We start from the raw sequence: 13,232 nt of genomic DNA on the forward strand, positions 1-13,232 counted from the left end.
CATCATCAGAAGCAGTTTCATACCTTTTAGGTTGTTAAAAAGCACATGCAATAAAATACAGAATACTGTTTGAATGAAATGAATTCTCAAAGCAGCTTGGTACAGACAAATCTTACACTTGCTTGTACACAGCAGCAGCATACATGCACTCACGATAATCCTTTAAAGGCTGCAAATCTAGAATTCTGGTTCAAGTTGAAGTAATGTCTCAAAAGTATTACATTTTTTGTATGCTTTCTCTTTAAATATATCTAATTGTAGATACCACATTTTCTGATTAAGTAGCAGCTAACTTCTGAAGACATTAGAAGGTAGGAAATCTCTTAAACAAGAAATTGCATTTCTATTTAAAAAAAAACCTTAACAGCCAATTTGGAGCTGAACGAACAGATATTTCTGAGCACGTAAGCCTGACTCCACAAATCCACAGGAGTGCCAACAGGATACCACTGAAGCATACTGCTAAGATCATCTTCCCAGAAGCAGAGAAAAAGCATATGAATCTATTAGCTTCTGAAATCTAGCTTAGGGAACACCCCCACTCCCCTCCCCCCCCCCCAAAAAAAAAACAACAACCCAACAGCCCACAAGCTAATTTGAAATTTTGGATGACAGCAACTGTATTTGCCTAAATAAGCTTTAACATACAAATTTTCAGTGAACTAAATCCAAATGGAAAGACCCATATGGAAAATCTTTTTCATTTTCAATCAAAGGAATGTTTTCAAACAACTGTTGTCTATCAATTTTATCCACAGAACATCCATACACAGATACAAGGATAGATGGCTAAGTACAGGAATTCATACCCATAGCGATATTAAAATTACAAAGAGATTATCTAAGGTCTACATACCACAACCAAAATAGTCTGACAGGAGCAGTAATAGCAGCAGCATTTTGTCCTGTCTCACCTTCCACAGAGCATTTTGATTTAGCTGACCAAAGGCACTTGCAAGATAACAAAGAATTTGGAAAGCATCAGAAATGAGCAATGGCACAAACAAAAACCTTCAGGGATCACTCCCACATGACCATCATGTCTTTCCGTTACTGGCAAACGGACTTGATTTTGTCAAACTGTCACAGAACACAACCTCTTGAAAAAAACAAAACAGAAGAGGATGAGAATTTATTTAGATGCTCCCTTTTTGGTCCCTGAAAATACAATTATTTTATCACTGTGCTTCTCAGCACTAGAATGACTTGCATCCTAGACATATTCAGACTAAGTTCTGGACCACTTATGCAAACATCAATATTTAATGACTTATTGCTATTGTATATCAAATGCCTTTTCTGAGATGGATATATCAAGTCTTGAGTGAGTTGCTGAAATCTGGGTATGCACACCTGCCAGTGAAGACATTTTGAAGTTTGCATTAAAATTTATGGTTGTTCCTTTTACCATTGCAGGATTGTTCAGAACAGCAATATAAGGAGTAACATCAAAGAATATATCACAAGTCCGAGAACTAGGGGGACACAGTCATTGATATTAATAAGTGATGGGATCTTTTATAAAACAAAGGATGGCACAAAAATCTCTCTTATGTAAGAGGCTTTCACTTTTAAGTCAAGAACTGCCCCAGTGAATTCTCTATCTGAAAGGAGCCTAAACAACTTATAAAGAACTATGAATTGACCTGTTTCTCCTATGCGTGCTAGTACTGTCAACATTTAATATTTTCTTCACTAGGCACCTAACTTAACGACTTCACTGGCATCAAGTCATCGTCCCTGTCCTGTCTCATGTGTCCGCCCCTGCCCCCCCTCACCACCCCCCCCCCCCAAAAAAAAAAAAAAAAGTTTTACAGTGTATTGTGAGTAACATCTTATTTTACAAAACCTTAGAATATTGTCCCCAGGAAGGCACTTCAATCTAAAAGACTGTGAAATCTGTTAGTGAAACCTTACTAAACAGAAATCCACTCCCTCTCACAATTGTGATCCAGTATTCAAAAATCATTTTAGATGCTACCTGTTCTTGAAGTCCACTAGTTTGGAAGGCAACCCTTACATTTTTTTTCTAATTATTATACATCAGCACCAAGATAAGTAACGTTACTAAATATTTATAGCTTTTCTCCAAACAATACTGTGATTAGAAGCTAAACAACATGCAATTACATAAGTTTCTTACAACTGTACATCAAAACTTCTTCCAGAGTTGCCAATAATCTTACCACCTCACTATAGCCAGGAACTTACAAAGTTTAGTAGTGAACAGTTTTTGGATTAAGAGGAGTATATGCCTTGCTTCAGTCTTCTGATTTACCTGAAATATGATATTAACAAAAAAATTGATATCACCGATTTAAGTGTTCCTTGTTCTTATATAATAGACATGCTTTACTTTTCAAATAAAAAAAAATTCACAATAAGATATGTACATTAGTATGAACACATTCCTTGGTCTACAGATACATTTAGCATAGCAAAAGCCTGACAGAACAATTAATCTTCAACATGCAAACTAACTGACATTTACAAATCACATAACTTGAGGGAAAGCTAGCCCTACTTATACAAAAATGTAATTCCTTTTCAGTGTTTCAATTCTTTCAAAATTATGCTCTAGATTCTTTGTTATCTCTTTTCTCTCAACTTAAATTCTAATAAACATTTTCTCTCACAAAAAAAATACTTAAAATATTTTGCATATCAAATTCCTCCTTATGTCTGCTCACTAAATTTAGTGGCTATGAATCTAAAGAAATAAAAAAATTGTACTTGTTAAAAATTGTTCCTGCATCTAAAATGTTCTTTAAACAATTTTCTTTATGATCTTAGGCAACTTACCTCTCCATTTTGCTGTTCTTTGTTCACCTGTTAAATTCACATTTGCAACATTATTGGACCCACAGTTCATAAGTATTAAGTGAAAAAATATGTTACTAAATCAAAATTATTTGAACGTTTGTTTCTCATTTTAAAATCTAGCCTTATAAAAATACATACATTTTAAAAATATATTTTGGTTTTATATTTTTTTTAAGATTACTTACTGGTTTTTCTTTAACAACCAAGCACAAGTCACCATCACTGCTACGAGTGCCAAACCCATTCAGTGAGGACCCAACCAAAAAGAGTCTGCTCTCTGTAACAGAAGAATCATGGAATAAAACTGGTGTGACATCACAGTTTAAGAGGAAGGAAGAACTGTGAACTTCAACATTCAAGCTGATATTAAGCAATCAAAATCAAAACATACGTGGAAAAATAAGCCGAATTTCTCTCTGGAGTTCTGTTCTGCAAAGTTCTTTTCTGTTCAAGTCACAGGTCTGTTGCTGACATGCTTGAAACAACTCCAAAACCTGCCAACTTAGCTAGACATACACATTCAAAAAGTAAAGAAAAAGGGAATTGAACAATCTTTCCTGACAGAGATGCAATTACATCAAACATAGAAGACTGCATTAAAGAAAAAAAAAATATTCACGCAATCTATTCCACTGTAGAGTTTTACCACACTTAAATTCATATTGAACACCTTCCTGGAAGAAATTTCTGCAAAGTTTTTAAATTTAAATTTGTTCAATCTGTTATAAATGTCTATCCACAGAAAATTATTGCCCCATCAGTATCTGCAGCCTTTCATGGAACAAGCAACAAAAGACCAGATATATCTTCTGCTGACAGACACATAGATTTCCTGACATTAGCATGAAAAGCTAACACCACCCCTATCCCCACACACACACCCTCCACCCCTACCCCCCCCCGCCACCCCACCCCCCATCAAAACGCTCCAAACCCAAACACACGAGAAGACTATATAAGACCACAGTGGCAGCCACATTTATTAATATTCCTTCTAACGACAGCTCAGCAATAGAGACCCCATGACACTATCAAAGAACCTTGCAGAAAACGTTGTGGTCTCCCACAGCACCATTGGACCCTGCCTACTCAGAAGGCAGACGTAAAGCACAGGCATAGAAGGATATTACCTTATCTTTTGCCACAGGGAGCATGGTTTCTGGAAATGAAGTATCTTGCAACAGAGGGACACATCCAGTTAAATCTGGTATGTAATGCACATGGAACAGTGGAGACCGAATTGAATCTGGGAAGGAATACTGATGTTGTTCTGGTAAATGTACTGCTTGGTTAACTACAGTTGTTTCATGACGAAGTGAATGAAACCGCTGTCGTTTGACATCATATGGAACACTTTGTTCACTTGGTCTCCTAAGAAAAAAAAAAAAAAAAAATCACGTGACTTTCACTAAAAGCAAGTATTCTACAGGACAAAAAAAAAAAGACATGCCCATCCTAGGCATTAGGTGAAACAAACCTGGAATGGGAAAGAGAACAAACAAAAAGAGCATAGATACCCTTGAAGTGAATTGATACAACTGCTTTACAAGAGTATCTACATCAACCAATTGAAACCTAAGTGGGAAGTTCAGTTAAATAGGACAGTTAAGAAAGATGAATGCTGGTATTTTTTTTTAAAGATACATACAGACTATGCAAGTGTACTTTTCTTTAAGATCAGCAGAAGTGCAGTGAGAAAATTTTGTGAGTTCTGAATACCCAGTGATGAATAAGTTCAATAGTGGGGAGGGGAGAAAAAAGCAGCTTACCACAATAGCCATTCAAAATGTAGCATTAGTCTGTGTAGGGTTAGATTTAGGTTGTACAGACAGTGAAATGTGTAACCTGGGCAAAAAAAGAACCACTATTCATTTGACAAATCAAACTAATTTTGATTTAATTAGAAAAATTAAGCTACACAGGCCATAAAACTAATGTCTCCTCATTAAGTCATTTTTCACAGGAATTCAAATATATTTGAAGAGATATAGTGATCTTACAGACAGTCCCTTGGCATCTGAACTCTTCATTAAGAAAAATTTGTACTGAAAGCTGATCAGTAATCGAATACTGTGGTCTATCCACAGTAAAGAATAAAAGAGAACATTCATATTTTGTTTATACATCAAGTATTGCATACAAGCTAACCAGTAGGGGGGTATTCACACATTTTTTTAATTAAAAAAATCATTAAATCAGGTGTTCATATGTATCCATGAATGAACTATTAATAAAACTAGTTATTTCTTGTAGTCAGGAAATCTGGCACAGCTTTTGGGGACCTGGACAGATAGTATTATTATACAAACACAAGTTTATCTTGAGACCTCAAGTCACCATTTCAGTTTTCAAGTCAGAGAGAAGTTCTGATAACATCACTCACCCACAGCCTTAAAAGAGCTCATAATGTAATGTTAAATCAAAACATGATGTTGTTTCAGCTTATTTTGACTGAAAAACACTTACATAGGCACATCTTCAGCAAAAATAAGAAGAGTTGACTCAAGATCTAAGGATTAACTAGTTGACTGCAAATCTCTTAATACAACATAGCTTTCCATAAACCAGACTGGTCAAGAGGAAAACATGCATACAGGATGAAACCAGGAACTTCTTTAGTTCACGTGACTTATATACTCAACTATAGCTTAACACAATATAGTTAACTGTACTTATTTTCTCATCTGTTACATCTGGAAGAGAAATAGCATACAGGAAAGTTTTGAAGACAGATCACATAATGCTTCATTCCCTACCAGTTCATTCACAGATCTATTAAAAAACTGTGCAAACATACATCAACTTCTGAACTGATAAGTAATTTTTTTTCCTAGATTGTGTGGTTTTAGTTTCTCTTACCAATCTGAAATTCCTCATTCTGTTGCAACTAAGGTAACAAAGAAAACTATGTAAATTCAAGTAAGTTTAGTTTTTTGAAAAGTAGAAAAATTACATTTCCATAAAATTCCTCTTAAAAAAAGAACTTATGTATGCTTGAATTTAGCACTTCGTATTTGAAAAATAAAACATCATATGATTAAGAAAATCAGGAGAAACATCTAGCATGTCATCAGAAAAACATCACAATTCCCATAAAACACTGAAGGGGCAGTCTTAGCTTAACAAATTGACATGAAGAGAACACTCACTTTATTGACACAAACCCTCTTATAGTCAAGCACACACAGACTATGATCTATTACAGTATTAAAATAAAAATATGCAAGTAACAGCTCTGTAAGGCCACAGCTGTTGGAAAATAAAAACTACACATTAAGTCATTTATGAGTACTAAAATTCTCAAAAGCAGATACATGAAAGCTTTAAAGATCCATGACACTGCCTGTTTCATCAAAAATGTTTTATTCAGTATTTTTGCAATTTCTAACAAAATTCAAGCTGCACAAGAAATCTACGTTAGACAAACTTCATCACAGGTACATTACAACCAGAACTAGTCACACACAAAGAACTTACTTTCTTCCTCGGAATGACACGGGGGCTGCAGAAATACATACTGGAATGCCATTTCCATAAGTCAGTGGCTGCAGCGTAACATCTGGAATAATTGCACGGTTCCCACTCAGAGCCCTGGAAAGACTACAAACCATAATTGTTATTCATATAACAACTAAGATGCTTTCTTGGAGTTGGTGGTTTTTTTCTTAAGTAAATATTAAACTCAGTAAGATCTCCCATTTTTTCCTTAAAAGCAATACATCTGTCCTTTCTATTCAAAATGAAGAGATGTTTTAGTATATATTGTATTTTTAACAAGAAAAAAAATGGTCATTCTTTAGAGCACACACATAAGAAGAGGTTAACAAAAAAATATTAACTTAAGGCAGCATTAAATTTAAGAGCCTAGAGAACACCATCATGTCTTCAGACCTAACCTCAAGAATAAAGTTTCTTCCCCTTCTCATCTCCTCCCTGGTTTCCCAAGTAAACAAATACAACTGAAGATCCTTAAAACTGAACCGTGGATTATTAACACTAACCACTGCAATGGCATTACATGCATTATGCACAACGCAGGAGAGAATTAATGTGGCGTACGAGACACGGACTTTGCAAGGGTTGTGAAGCAAAGACATTTATTGTTAGTTAGTTATGGCTTTTATAAGTTCATACTCTGTATGTGCGCTGGTAAAAGCTTTATTATTGGTCAAACTATTGTCCACATGCCCAGCCGCTGTTCACTATAGGTTACTCTCTGCTGTTCATGCTGTTTCCTTATCTTCTAGAGGTGAGATCACATTCCTCCTTTGTTTCTGTCTCATCCAGGTTTCTTCTCATACTCCCTCAAAGTTATTTACCTCTTTGCTGCAGGATCACAGCTGCACATTGTCAATGTCAAAACCTGCTCTCTCAGTTCCCTACAAATTAAGACTTGCAGCGTAGCTTATGAAGGCACGGACTCAGGTTGTGGTGCAACCAGAGACACTTCATTGTGCAGAGAAGCTCATATTTATATCTCTGAGCCAGGATACAAATTCCAGCTGTAGGTACCACCAGGCTCAGGGCGGAAACTGTTCATGCAGTTACATAGCTATATGTGGTTATAAACATGCAAACACCTTTCAGCTAGATAACCAGGTTTATCTTTCTTACTTTCCTTCACAATATCCAGTTGTTCTCTTATCTCCTGCCAGATCAGACATTCTCCATCCTCCTCCCCCACATTGCAGGTCACCAACAGAAGTGATACAGCTCTGTTTTTATAAAACACCTTCCTATTTGTTTTAAAAGTTTAACGCAGTCTAATGTTAAACACAGTGGGGAAAAAACATACTCTATAAACAGAAATATTTCTTTCAAGAGACAGTTATCTGTTGTTTTCAACCCAATCCCCACTATTGAGTCTTACTGTACTTACGTTGCATTCTGAAATCTGAACATCTGAAAACTGAACATCAATAATTTGCTGGTGAGAAAGAAGAGTAGGTGGTATATTTAGAGGAAGCTTATTGAAGAAATTACTTCGCTGCTGATGTTTTGGAGGGAAGGGTGGACAACCCAAGTTGGAAGAATTTGGGAACACGCTCCTTTCTACTTGAAGTGAACATGTAACCTTTTACCTGTATTTTAAAAAATAACACAAAATTAGGCAACAATAAACACTACTAACCTTTTAAAATTCTGGTTTAAAACCTGAAATAATCTAGAATATATTTACACAGATTGCTTAAAAGAATTGTGACTATGGGCTAGTTTTATCTCCTTTCAGTAGGAGACACTAAACAGAAGTACTATATTTTCTAATTTTCACAATTGCTACTTGATTTACTTATTCTTAAAAGTAAGTTTCGATTTTGTCCCATCCATTTTAAGTTGAATTTTATGAAAGCTACATGAAATAAAACATAAGAGTTTTCATCTCAAGGAAAAGTAATGTATTTTAGTAGAATATGTTTCCATTTCAAATGTTCCATGATGTTCACAATATAAGGGAAGGAACAATTGACTTCGTAAGAACATGAAGATGCAGCTGATCAAAAACTACAATCGAAATTAGAGGTTTTTTTCATAACATAAGCAAAGCAGCAGACAAATGGTGACAGCAATTGGAAAGTAATCTACTCATGCTTTAAGAATATCATATGTGTGGTGTTATTTTATGTGTGTGCTTACAGAATGGAGTCTGTGATAGTAAATCTGCATTTTTCTATTTTAAATTGGTTCCTGTGCAACTGACTGCTGTCTGATCTTGTATTATATGCAGTACACATTAGCAGAAAGGGTGAATGAAAATCTTTAACCTATTGTAGGGGCAAACTGTGTTGCATCCATTTTACAAATCATCAGTATTTCACCTTAAGCTCAACTTATATGTCAGAAACAATAAAAATTCAGATTTTACATGGCAAGACCGCATTAGAAGATGTTTTAAACCAGTTATCAATACTATATATATATATATCTTCACTGCAATGAAAACCCAATATTAAAGTTTCTTCATTTTTTTTAATTCAGTCTTAAGAACCATGCAAACAAAGAAGATGTATTACTGAAACATAGTTGTTCATGACCAATCTCAATACTTTGCATATAAATATTTACCCTATTAGTGCAATACAGGGATACAAATATAAGAGGAAGAAGGTTTTTTTCAAACATCTGGAACATTTAGAAGTTGTAAGAGCAATGGCAGCATTTCCCTAATTATTACATTAAAAAAAAACTTTTTATCAACCCAATGCTGCAGTAATACATTTGGGAAAAGTGCTAACAGACCCATGCACCAGCATGGAAATCCTGTCACCGTACAGTAGTCTAACTTTGGAATAAAATTCAAGTATCACTTTCAGGTTCTCTCCATTGCCAAACTATATATATAAAAATTGTATTTACAGTTATATTAACAGACATTCTCTCGTATGCCGAAATAAAATCAGTTATTCCTAACTTTATTGTAGTAAGGTCTCTTTGTTTCTATGGCCTTGAAGTAGTCTTTCACCTACCACTATGGACTCCTGCCCTATTTTTTCCCTTTCTCAGACCGCTCCAACTGTCACTGCAAGCAGCATTAGCATAGAACATATGCAAATAAATTCCAAGGAATTTGTTTGCTCAGGTATGACATTGTTCCTTACTTCATGTGATAACAACCCATACTAGTGAAAATTTGGTACTACCTACATTGACATTGCTGTACTAGCTCCAAGAAAAAGCTGTCAAGATAATTGTTCTTAGTTTTCTCTCTCACTTTTGTTTGGAGGTGGGGGAGAAGCGTTACGTATTAGTGAAAGTTATTTTTAAGATGCTTGCTTACAATTCTGCTGTAGAGAGAAAACAAATCATGTGACAATAAAGTCACCCGACATTTACATTTAGCCTGAATAATATTTATGTGCAGTCCAAAAATCATAAAACATTACAAACCAAAACACACAGATACAGAAACACCAAGTCACTTTAAAGAAGGAGGCGGATGTAGTAAGGGCTCCAGTGACAAATTCATAACTTCTAACAGAAGGAACCTACACTTCACAGAAACAAATCCCTTAAACTTTTCCATTTCTAGCATGGACAGGCAACATAACAACTGTTAACACACCTTATTAATCTCTAAGTATCCCAGGCACTCTCAGCATTACATACAGTATACATAAGGAGTTGATGAATATAATTCATCAGCATCAGAATTCAAGGTTTAGTTGTAAAAGTAACAGTGTTTTAGTCTTTGAAGCTGTAAATACCAAAAAGAATAGCAATGAAGGAGTTACCTTCCCTAAATCAAAACCCAAAACAAAACAGCATAGTGACGCTGTTGTCTCACAGTAACAATTATAGCATTTATGATGACTCTCAGTAGAGATTACCGTGGTGGAAACTGCAAGGCTCTCCAGTAAGTTTTGTAGGCTTTACAAGTCAGATATGCTTCCCCCAATGAGCAATTTTTTTTCCTCAAGTAAACATGTACTTTTGAGGGAAGCACACAAGTAAATACCGGTACACTTTCCATGCAAGCAAGCTCAAGTGCATGCGACCCCAGAGCCCCTGAAGGGGACACAGCTCCCGCGACGCCTAAAGTCCCACCAGCCCCCCCCCCCCCCCCCCCCCGCGATCACACATCTCGCACGCACACCCCAATTGGGTACCCAGCGGCAGGCAGCCAGGACGCCGAGACACATGGACCACATGGCAACCCCCATCCACCCCCCAGGCCCCGACACCCCTATCCCTCTCCCCACAGCGACACGAGATCCCTGTACCCCGCCAAGAGACTCACACCAGACCTAGGCAGAAGACGAACAGAGCAACAAACAACATTAACCGACCACCATCAACACTTCCACCCCCAGCAGCACAAACCACAAGCAAATAAAAACCTCTGCAGCTAAGCACTGCCCTCTTACCCGGATACAGAAACACCGGCAGGAAGTGACCACCCTGCCCAATCCTCACACTGCCTCTTTCTTGCCACACACCCCCAGCACATACACCTTTCCCACCCCCTCACCATGCCGCGAGAGTGGAAGAATTTGTATCGGCGGTGCTCAGCTTTGGGGTCGGTGGTTGTTATCGTCAGCGAGCCGGCCAGGGTGTCTGTCTCACTGGCAGGCTAACGGCGTGCGGGGCCGCGCGGCCCCCCGGCGCGGGGAAACAGCTCGCCGAGGCGCTAGAGGCGCCCGCCGCGCTGACAGGCATGGGACGGCGCTGTGCGTTGAGGGAGGGGGAGGTAGTCGTCTGCGGACGCCCCGTTCCTGCGCAGCTCTGTCAGGCTGCGGAAGTATCGGCTCGGTCCTTTGGCTGGTGCTGGAACAATGTTATGTCACTGTAAAGGCGCAGACCGAAAGCCCGGCCTCACGGCATGTCTTTTCTCTGCCCTCATCTGTCATTATTTGCAAGTGTTTTGTCTGACAAAAGCCTAACGGCCTTTATGTACTGACAAAGTAATAAAACAAAGAGGTTACAACTCACAATGTTCCGCTGACAACCAATTCTGGCTAAAGCCCAAAGATAGAAACAACAGTACACTATTTTGCTTTCTAAAGTGGACTGATTGTAATTGAACTACAGTTCAGAAGTGTGTTGTAAAGATAATATTTTAATAACTAAGTTAGGATTTGTTTACCAGAAATCATAGGTGTGCTAAGATAAACCAGAACTCAAGAATGGGCTAAAATGCTTGCATCTTTAAGAATTGAGAGTTCAGAAGATATGAGCCAAATCAAGATTTGATTCCTTCCTCAGGAGAATCAGAATTGTTTAGGTTGGAAAAGACCTTTAAGACCATTGAGTCCAACTGTTAACCTAACACTACCAAGTCCACCACTAAACCATGTCCCTAAGTGCCATGTTGAACACATCTTTTAAATACCTCCAGGGATGGTGACTCAGTCACTTCCCTGGGCAGCCTGTTCCAATGCTTGACAACACTTTTGGTGAAGAAATTTTTCTTAACATCCAATCTAAGCCTCCCCTGGTGAAACTGAGGCCATTTCCTCTTGTCCTATCCCTTGGTACTTGGGAGAAGAGACTGACACCCACATCGCTACAACCTCCTTTCAGGAGGTAGAGTGATAAGGTCTCCCTTCAGCCTCCTTTTCTCCAGATTAGGACAAGGGAATTGTCCTTTTCCAGAAGTACAAATACCACAAGTGAACTCTTGGCATTGAGTAGGTACAGAAATAATGAGTTTATGCATACACAGAGACACCGTTGAAGCTTCCATCTTAGAGAGAGAAGGGGTAAATTGAGGACTTGTTCATCATAGAGCTTCTTATCTTGGCCACAGCTGGAGTTCACATGGCTTAAGGCTCTGGCCACTCACATATAGACTTTTTGAATAAGAAAGAGACAAAGCGCAGGGGACCAGGTGAAGTGGGGCTGCAAATGGACTGCCAAGTGAAAGCTTGGGCTGCAAAAAGAATTCTTTCCTCAGGACTTTTTCATCTTGGCCATGGCTTGGGATCCTTGTATAAGGGTAAGTCAATGGCAAGAGTTAGCATTATACTTATGGGAGACAAACCCTAGTGGCATAGATGGAGTGAAGCTGCAAAGGTGGTGCCAAAGGAAAGTTTAGCTACAAAAAGAAATTTCCCTTAACATTTTTTTATTTGGGACATAGCTTGAGGTCTTGGGCTAAGGCTCAGCACATGGCTCAGGTTAAAGCTAGGGTTTAAGTTCAAGTAAAGAGACAAAGTCTAGGGGTCTAGTTGTGGTGGATCTGTAAAGGGGTTGCCTAGGGAAGGTTTGGTCTGCAGAAGAATTACCCTGTAAGACTTTCATAGGAGTCATTTTTGGGTTTACCTGGAGTTAAGGCCCTGAGCACATTTAGGTTGAGGAGACAGACAGTTGCTATGGGTCTAGATGGAGTGGGGCTGCTGAGGGAAGGTCTGGGCTGCAGAAGGAATTATCTGAGGACTTTTTCATCTGGGCCACGTTTGGGGTTAAAGCTCTATGCACTTCTAGCATTATGGTTTGAAGAGAGACAAAGGCTATGGATCTAGATGAAGTGGGGCTGCAGATAAGCTGCCAAGGGAAGGTCTGGAGTGCCAAACCAGTTCTTTCCTGAGAACTTTTTCATCTGTGCTGGTTTGGTTTTCTGGGGTTACGGGCTATATGGCTGCTTTTAGGGTTGGGAGACAAAGCTTAAGGATCCTGTTGTGGTGTGGCTGCAAAGGGGCTACCAGGGGCAGGTGTCTGCATCACAAAGAATTCTCCCCTGAGAGCTTTTCCATCTTGGCTGTGGTTTGGGGTCTTTGGCTAAGATCAGCCCACAGTTAAGATTAGGACTAAGTTCAGTGTATTGGGTTTCCATGGCAAGGTTTTAGTAGCAGAGGTGCTACAGGGGTGGCTTCTGTGAGAAGATACCAGAAGCTTCCCCCATGTCTGACAGCAATGCCAGCCAGCTCCAAGACAGACCCACTGCTAGCCAAAGCTGAGCCAATCAGCGATGG

General features: G+C 38.4%; 1 protein-coding gene across 1 annotated transcript in view; it reads right to left on the reverse strand.

The window, feature by feature from the left end:
• LOC129734582 (poly(A) RNA polymerase GLD2-like) overlaps positions 1-7,900 on the reverse strand; it is a gene marked incomplete at its 5' end in the record, with an annotated part of 44,666 nt that extends 36,766 nt beyond the window's left edge. The window contains 7 exon segments of the mRNA XM_055698214.1: positions 2,212-2,278; positions 3,009-3,100; positions 3,215-3,329; positions 3,954-4,194; positions 6,301-6,423; positions 6,805-6,819; positions 7,734-7,900. Of these exon segments, the coding sequence (XP_055554189.1) occupies positions 2,212-2,278; positions 3,009-3,100; positions 3,215-3,329; positions 3,954-4,194; positions 6,301-6,423; positions 6,805-6,819; positions 7,734-7,900 (820 nt within the window).
• Between the last annotated feature and the right edge of the window lie 5,332 nt (positions 7,901-13,232).

This window comes from Falco cherrug, chromosome W, assembly GCF_023634085.1.
Source record: "Falco cherrug isolate bFalChe1 chromosome W, bFalChe1.pri, whole genome shotgun sequence".
Classification (NCBI taxonomy): domain Eukaryota; kingdom Metazoa; phylum Chordata; class Aves; order Falconiformes; family Falconidae; genus Falco; species Falco cherrug.